Source organism: Pleuronectes platessa, chromosome 10, assembly GCF_947347685.1.
Source record: "Pleuronectes platessa chromosome 10, fPlePla1.1, whole genome shotgun sequence".
Lineage (NCBI taxonomy): Eukaryota > Metazoa > Chordata > Actinopteri > Pleuronectiformes > Pleuronectidae > Pleuronectes > Pleuronectes platessa.
The window spans coordinates 10,838,115-10,847,067 of NC_070635.1; the positions used below are offsets into that span (position 1 = coordinate 10,838,115).

At 44.9% G+C, this 8,953-nt stretch overlaps 1 protein-coding gene across 1 annotated transcript; it reads left to right on the forward strand.

The window, feature by feature from the left end:
• Positions 1 to 654: 654 nt before the first annotated feature.
• Positions 655 to 6,960, forward strand: crabp2a (cellular retinoic acid binding protein 2, a). Its single transcript, XM_053432791.1, has 4 exons — positions 655 to 1,000; positions 4,510 to 4,688; positions 5,251 to 5,367; positions 6,262 to 6,960. Exons 1-4 carry the CDS (start codon positions 919 to 921, stop codon positions 6,310 to 6,312), a joined length of 429 nt encoding a protein of 142 aa, XP_053288766.1. The 5' UTR covers positions 655 to 918; the 3' UTR covers positions 6,313 to 6,960.
• Positions 6,961 to 8,953: the final 1,993 nt, after the last annotated feature.

Here is an 8,953-nt window from a genome sequence, read left to right on the forward strand (position 1 = left end):
TCCATTTCCGACTCTTTCTGTTCTTCTCCCTCTCTGTTCCAAGTCGTTTTTCCTCTGTACAGGGGCCTTATTAAATGGATGGTCCACCAGTGGAGACCAGGAGCTGTATCCCATTACCACTGCTTTTATTTTTATGACACAGCGCGGTGGCGCACAGGGAGGGGGTGAGCTTGGCCTGTCTCTCCGAATGCACACACACTCAAACACGCTCACACGCATGCACGCTCTGCCACCCATTCAGTCTGGCAGTTGACTGGTTCTTCCTTCACACCGCCCTGCCAAGTCGACACGTTCTGTCAACAGACTGGCTTGGCTACATCCTCCCTGTTATGCGCTGAAGTCATTTTCACAAGCAGGTCATTACTGACTGTCTCACAATAGCAAAACACCTCATGCACAGAAACATTGTATATCACATCACATCCAGCCTGCAGCGGCGTCTCCAGCGCGCACAGGAACTTTAGAGCGCGCGGCCCCTTTGGCTGATTCGAGGTACCCGCTTGGATGAGAGGGGCGCACGTTGCCAGCAGGGGGTGGGGGGTGGAGGGGGGCGTGGTCAGGTGGAAGTCTGCCTGTAATCTGTTGGTCTCCGGGGCGTGTCCTCATAGAAGGAGGGCGTGTGCGTCCCCTTTAGTTGCTTTCTGTGCCATTCATTTGAAGCGCAGCCGCTCATAACGGGCACCGGCACATTGATGAGAGAATAGCTCTTTTACAGTCCACCGCTCATCCAGAGGACAGAGGACAGAGGTAAGTGGACAGTCAATCCACCGGGTTCGCCCACACACCCAGACCAGACCCAGACGGGACAAGTGAAGCCTATTGGACGCACAGACGCGCACCAGCATCACCAGCAACGCACGAACCTGCAGACTTGGATCTGACAGTTCACCTCAAAACGCAAATTACCTGCAGCAGAACATGGAGCGCAAAATCCCTGATTTCGCCGGACGCTGGGAGATGAAGAGCTCTGAGAACTTCGAGGAACTCTTGAAAGCGTTGAGTGAGTGATGCTGATTTAATGAAAAACTCTTGATAGCAGTTTGACTCATTTTTTTTTGCGCAAGGGCGGTTTCTCATGACGCTTTTATTTCTGCTTGATGACACAGATCAGATGTGTCAGCTCAAACTGTAGCTCTCTATCTCAGCACATTGTGGGTCAAATCTTTCTGTGTGCGTGCACCAGGGGAGGATCACCCTCTGTACCGCATTGGTGGGGGGGGGGGGGGGGGGCTCTTTGTCATTCTGCTCGACCCAAAACTCAGTTCTTGGCCCCTGGCCAGCCTCACCCCTTTTTTCTCTCCTCTCCCCCTTTGGCCTCCCCTGCTAACACAATAGAGACAAACGGCGGCACATCTGTCTGTGTCAAAGCCTCGGTTTGGGTGTTTGTGTGTGTCGGGGAAGACCGTTGTGACACGATACAGTGCTGGACAGTCACATCCTTATCTGAAGTGACAGTCCGGCCCGAGAACAAACACCTGCTGCTGAGACCCACTGTGCGTCCTGCGCTGTGCCCCATCACTGCACAATTGTAGTCTACAGGCAAGCGTCTCTGTGCGCGCGCGCGTGTGTGTGTGTATGTGTGTGAACGAGAGATATAGAGAGAGCCGTCTGTCGTTATTAATCCATTTCCATTGGGTTCCTTGCCAGTGCATACCTGGAATTCATATCATCATCTGTCTCATTCCCTCAACCTCAACTTTTAATATGAAGTTTAATTCACTTTATTCTGAGCAATCATTTTTTCTTTATTGACAGATGTGTGTGGGATTGTGTGTGTGTGTGGGGGTGTGTGTGAGTGTGTGTGTGAGTGTGTCTGTGTTTGTGTGTGGGTGGGTGTGGGTGTGTGTGTGTGTGTGTGTGTGTGTGTGTGTGTGTGTGTGTTTGTATGGTCCACGTATTCAGGTATTACTCATGTTGAGGGGACCTATAAAAACACAGTCACATTATGGGACTTGTTTTCCCTATGAGGACAAAAAGCAAGTCCCCACAAACTAAATCCTTATATTTCAAAGTAAAGACACAGAAGGTCATGTTTAGGTTGAGTTAGGGTTAGTTAAGTAGTAACTATTGTTAAGTCTTAAGATAATCAACGTTAGTCCATGTAATGTCCTGGGAAGTCATGGACACAGGACTGAGTTTGTGTGTGTGTGTGAGAAAGAGCGAAGCAGAGTTCGATATCCATAAGAAAGATGACGTGCACTCTCTCGATGTGAAATGTAAGATGATGTTAAACTCCACCCAAACTGTTTTACTTTAGCAAATAGATTATTTCTCTTACCACCTCTCTAACACACACACGGACAGCCACAGACATGCATCACAGCATGTGTCCTATATAACTTCCCTCTGCATCGGCCTGACTGACAGAGAGGAATGGCCCCTGGTTTCATTGGGGAACAGATCACAGCTGGAAACAGCCTGTCAGCACCCACCCTCCTCCTCCTGCTCCTCCCTCCCTCCATCCTCTCTTCCTCTCCTCACTTCTTCTTTCCTCCCCTCTGCTCCCTGTCATTCCAGTGTCCCAAATGCTTCCTCTGCCCCCTGCTCTTTGACCTGTGACCCTGATCGTCCGTCTGTCAGTGGGTGCGTGTCCTCGTGTGGGCAGGTCTGTGGGAGTTTAGGCATTTTGGTCACAGGTTTGCAAAAGTCTGTTGAGGTAATTTTCTAACTTCTAACAACTGGTAGACACTTGAGAAGCTTCAGCTCCTTCTGTTGAACCCTAAATGGTCCCCAGGCCAAACAGATGTCAGTTACCGTCTGCACGTCGGTAACCGTCTGGAGGTCAGTTTGTTGCCTGGAGTAATCAAACATTTTAGGAAGGAAATTCTGCTCCGACTTACTATTTCACCAAAGGTCTCTACAGCTAAATGTATTTCAGTATTGTAATGTATTTAGAGATGTTTTACTCACATTTCAAGGTTTGCCTTTCTTTTTTTACAATTATCTGAAAATTGGGTGTTGAATCCAGAAAATTATTTGAAATTGGGCTGCAATTAACCCTAATTATTATTATCATTATTTTACAATCCATAAATTTCCTAAATTATCAATACATTGTTATCCTATCATGATTGTAACATTTCACAAATGGTATAAACTTTATAAAATAGATACACTAGACATTTTTTCTAAACATTAACAAGCTAATGTTTTAATTTTTACTAGGACCTGAGTAAAAAGTGCTTAATTTCATAGTGAAATGAAGAGGAAAATTTGCCTTTAATTCAAGTAGTAAAAATACTTAAGATACCTTCAACTCAACACAAAAATCGAATTCATCATTCAATCATAGTGACATTCCTGCACTAAGACACAATGACATTTGCATAAAACTTACATAAGACAAAGAAAACGCACACACACACACTCACAGACGCAGATGTATATCCAGTACATGCAGTACACACAGTAAGCAGCCTGATGCATACTGAATGACTGTGCATTTCTCAGTATGTATATATTTACCCTTGGTGACAGGTGGGAATGTGTGAGAGGTGAGAAGTGCGAAACCCAACTCGACGGCAGACACACACTGGTCAACGTACACACACTTCCCCTCACACTTGGGCAGAAATCTTCACACACCACACACAGACCACTGCCCCTCATCTGTCTGGCTCTCCCCCTCCTCCCCCCTCCTCCCCCCTCCTCCTCTCTCCTCCCTCCCTCTCTCCCTCCATCAGTCCACACCGGTCTGCTCCCTGTTCCCCCCTTTTCCCACGCTGGATCATCAGTTTCCCCTTCTTATCTTTTTCAGTGTCAGGACGGTGCTTTGAAATGTTTTCTCTCAAAATATTTATTCTCATTCTCATACGTGTAATTTTCTGTTGGTTAAAAAAAAAGTAGTTTATGGCAGGAGGCATTTATCATCCACTGGAAACCAAAAAGGGTATTTGTACAGTTGTATTATTTTTTTGTGTTACTCAGGGCTTATAAATGTGGATTAATTGTGCAAAAACAATGATTATTCCTAAGTAAAGCTGACTCCGCATCCTGTAAAACCTGGTTCTCTCCCTCCCTGTCTCCTCTGGGAGACGTCATACTCTATAATACACACACAAACATAGTCAGACAAAATCTGTGAGTGTGTGTGTGTGTACACGCAAAGGTAAGTCTGGAGGGGAATGCAGATTTGCTGGGCATGCTTTGTCATATGATCTCATTGTTTCCTCTGTCATTATTGGAAAGAGCTGTGCGATGCAAGACTGCTCCTGTTACCCTGAGTGCGCAAAACACACACACACAAACACACAACCTGTTCTTTTGTATAATTTGTCTGTCTCCTTAAGGAACTATTAACCGATTATTGACACAAAAAGCAACTGTCCTCATGAACCGAGTTCACCTCGCGGTGTTTACTGTTTGCATGGGAATATTCATTCCACGTAACCACAACACAACACAAGTGTTCACTTGTGTCCTGGTGAGTGGTGACCTTTATACGAACCCCATATCTTCACTTACGAAGTCTAACCATCATTTCCTTGTCTTACTTTGACTGTTTTTTAGATGTGAATGTGATGCTGCGTAAGATCGCGGTGAAGGCAGCCTCCAAGCCACAGGTGGAGATCACACAGAATGGAGAGACTCTGTCGATCATAACCTCAACCACAGTCCGCAACACCCACATCACCTTCACCGTGGGACAGGAGTTCAACGAGTGCACGGTGGACGGACGCCCCTGCACGGTACACAACGCACACACACGTATTCCTCAACCTTCACTCAGTTCTTCTTTCTCTGCACATGCAGACGGACTCACACACACGTAACTAAACACGCACAGCAGTAATGGGTGTGTGGGGAGGGAGCTGTCCAGATTACATCAATCTGTTTCATTTGGCTTTTCATCATATTTGGATTGATAGCATATCTTTACCCCTCCCTCGGTCTCTGAAGGCCTATCATGCTACACAGCGCTCCTTCACACTCTTTACGACCCCCTTTCAACTTCCCGTCTTCACTCCATTACCCCTTCTTGCCCTTTCCTGCCCCCCCGTCCCTCCCTAATTCTCCTCATTGCTCGGCCCGTTTTCCCATAGATGGCCTCTGTTTGGCCGTCTCCAAAGCAAACACATGCGCATCACAAATTATCACCTCTCAGTGATCGCCTTGCTCCACCTTAGTTGTTTTCTCTCACCATCAGCCGCTCCCTCGTCATCTCCCCCTCCCTAAGAATGGTATTGTATGCATCCATCTATCAATACATGAAATAATTACCATAGTTGTTCATCTTCTCTCTTTCCACAGAGTTTGCCTCGTTGGGAAACAGACAGTAAGATCAGCTGTGACCAGACTCTGCTGAAAGGAGAGGGGCCTAAGACATCTTGGACCCGAGAGATCACCAATGACGGAAAACTGATCCTGGTACTTTTACACAAAATATCCACTGAGGCAGATTTTAGATTCAGAAACCAAAAGGTTAACACTTCACTGTGGATCACAGAGCACGAGCTAGACTGGTATCTCATAATTACACCAATCTCATCTGACCTTCCATATCTTGTACTGGTGCTTTTTGCCGATAGGTACAAGTATTTTTTTACTAAGCCATTTGTAAAACAACTTGACACTTTAATTTGACATGTATAATTTTTCTGTCAAAAGATGAGAGCATGTCGCATTTCGAAATTACAAAAAGCATAAAGGCCTGAGGAGTCATGAAAACAGCATCTCATCAAAATCAAAAGAAAACAGGGAATAACATATAATTATGTCGATGATATTTACAGTTAAAAAACAGTCTGCCCCCAAACAGAACTATATGTAATAAGAAACCCCAGGCCGCTGATAATACAGGTTATTAAGACCTGTTCAAACAAGACGATTTACAAATAACTCATTGACCCGAGTTGGTATCAACACACACACAAACACACACACACACACACACACACACACTCACTCACTCCTCTGTGGAGCAAATTATTTTTGAATTGAAGAAACTGTAAATAGCCTCAAGGATTTATAGGGCAATGCTGGAGGGTTGGCAGTCGAGTTCAAATCTAAGCCAAGTCTAAACCCACAACAGTTTTTTTAAGACGGCGGCAGGAGAGTTGCTGAGCAGAGCATTTTCGCTCAACAAAATTTTCCGTAAATTAATTTTCATTTAAGAGTTTTGCCCGGTGATATAAATGCGGAAAAGACAGGCAAGAAGCTCAGTTTGGAGGTCTGGATGGCTTGCTATGACACATAATTAACTTTTAAAACGACTTTGCAGACAGCATCCATATTGAAACAGATTCTCTTTTTTCCTTTCAGACCATGAGAGCTGATGATGTGATTTGCACCAGATTCTACGAGCGACCATGAACACGAGCACTTTTCATCCTTCCCTCTCTCCGGCATCACCACTTGGGTCACCCACCCCTCCGCTTTGTCGAGGTGGCGATTGGAGATCTAGTCTGTAGTTTAATTCCAGTATCTCTGTTAGCTTCACAACATTAAGTGTGGTAATTGTATCTAGCATGTCACAGATCTAGAACAGTCTTAGCTTCTGACTTATCCTACTTTCCAGCTCCATCGCACGTGTTGACTGTATGCTTGATTTGATCAGTGAAAGCTCATGTATTTGGCATCATGTATGTGTATGTGTGTGTGTGTGTGTGTGTGTGTGTGTGTGTGTGTGTGTGTGTGTGTGTGTGTGTGTGTGTGTGTGTGTGTGTGTGTGTGAGTGTGTGCGTGTGTATCAGCAGAAGAGGTGCGAGACTATATTTGTAGAAGTGTAAACCAATCTATGAGCTCTTGCAGTTCCAGGTCAGTTTCGATGAGTCCCTCTTCTCTGCCCCTTCCGCCCTGTCCAACAGCTCTAACCTTTTTCTCATGATGACATTTTATATTTATTACTACACTAGAGTCGGATACAGTACTGCTACGGTTTTTACTTTGTGTGTCTTTTATATGAAATGTGATCATTGGAAACTTTCTATGGGAGAACAATAAAGCACGATATTAACTCAGCGTTACGTCGTCCACTGTCTCTCTCCTGCGCTGAAAACGATTAACAGCACTTAGCGTTGCCTCTGTTTTATGGTTTGTGAGTGTAGCTGTGGAATATGTGCACATTAGATGGCTCCATCTTATTTTAGGCTTTCTGACAGCTGTCTGCCACTAGAATAACTTGTCTGTCCCCTCCCTGCCAGTCACCCTCTCGCAGTTTTTCTGTCTTCCCGTCCGTCCGTCTTCCCTCTCTCTCTCTCTCTCTCTCTCTCTCTCTCTCTCTCTCTCTCTCTCTCTCTCTCTCTCTCTCTCTGAGCCACATGCCCTCATTATGTTTCCGCTTCATTTTTCTGTCTCTGCTCACTTTCAGTACACATTTCATTTAACTCTGCTCATCCAGCAACTTTCTCTGGCATTCAAAGCAACACACACACACACACAGGCAGCCGCAGGAATAACAGAACTAAACCCTCCTCTGTTATATTTTTGTTTCTTTTGTCATTCGGTTTTATTTGGTTCATATTTTTTTGGTAAAAAAGTAAAGAAACTGCCGCTTGACTCGGAATGATGTTTGAATTTATGGGAAACTCTCATTCGGTTTCTTGTTGAGAGTTGGAGAGGAAGTATCAAGAAATAACTCCACGTCTTTGTTGTTTCCCCCGATTCGATAGTGGTGTCTTTGTTTTCAGAAAACTTCTCGGCAAGACAGACTCGACAACATAGTTCTTTCAATTGCAACTCAATTTAATTTGTGCAGGATAGATCCCTTAAGCTAAATTTTATATGTGAACCAATCTAATGAAGCTGTCCTGCTTTATGACACATCGTTTTATTCAAGTTTACATTGCTTAGCTGAATGGTCTATATTTAGATGGTGCTTATCTTGTTTTGAATTTCACTCAAAGTGCTTCACAGTAACGTTTTCCACTCCACACACTCAGACACACATTCATGTTCTGTATCTATGGGCAGAACTTAAGTTCACTAAACCAAACACATGAAGGACTCAGAACGGGGGGAAGACTGGGATTGAATCACAGACTCTTTGATTAGTGGACGACCCGCTCTACCTCCCAAACAACAGCAGCTGAAATACAAGTAACTTGACTTGGGGAGAAGAGGCTCCCAAAAAAATAGATGTTAGATATTACTTTGAACCATTGTTCATTTCAAATTTACTTAACTTTGAGCTATTCCTAGTTTGAAGTGTGACCTTGCACAACACTCCATCTGTTGTTATAGTAACCAAGCAGGGTGATGAGACAAACAGAGGTCGACCCGGGAACTTTTTTGGGACCAATCAGCAAATGGTCAGAGGCCGAGCATCAGGGGGCGTGTTCCCAATAGCAGGAAATACCGATTGGATTACAGGGTGGAGCTGATTGACGGCAGATGTGCTTAACAAGGAGTGGGCCATTCAGGGACCTGGAAAAGGGGCTGGGGAGGGAAAGACGGATGGGATGACCCACGGCTCTCACTCACACACACACACACACACACACACACACACACACACACATACACTTACAGTTATACAACAAGTCAAAACTAGGGATGGATTCCTGAGCGAGGGATTTAGTGATTCTAAATCTGCTCCTTTTAAACAAAGTATCTCCTCTTTACTTCTCTTCTTGCCCTGCAGCTGTGTGTAGTTACAGTGTGACCCCAATAAAGTCTCCTCCTCTGCCTCCTGCCCTAATAAACAGGGGTAAATAACTACCCCTCCCTCTCTGTTTATCACCCCCTGGGGCAGTAAAAGGCAGCTGTCTGGCCCCCTTCAAAAAGCTCATCCTTCACCTTATCCCCCTGTGAAAAAAAACACACACACACATGTACACACATATTCACATACCAAACTAAAAACACACATTCTGGGAACTCTTCACGTCCTTCCATCAAATCTCCCATCACCCGCCCACACTGTACATGCAGCTCATAAAAACACTGCTGACACTCACCCGAAAGGTGCAGAGACAAAACTCCTCAAACATGAAGCACAAGAAGAGTCGCACAC

Coding starts and splice junctions, on each gene's coding strand:
- crabp2a (XM_053432791.1), top strand. CDS start 919: ATGGAGCGCAAAATCCCTGATTTCGCCGGACGCTGGGAGATGAAGAGC. Junction 4,689..5,250: donor TGGACGGACGCCCCTGCACG/GTACACAACGCA, acceptor CTCTTTCCACAG/AGTTTGCCTCGTTGGGAAAC. Junction 5,368..6,261: donor ATGACGGAAAACTGATCCTG/GTACTTTTACAC, acceptor TTTTCCTTTCAG/ACCATGAGAGCTGATGATGT.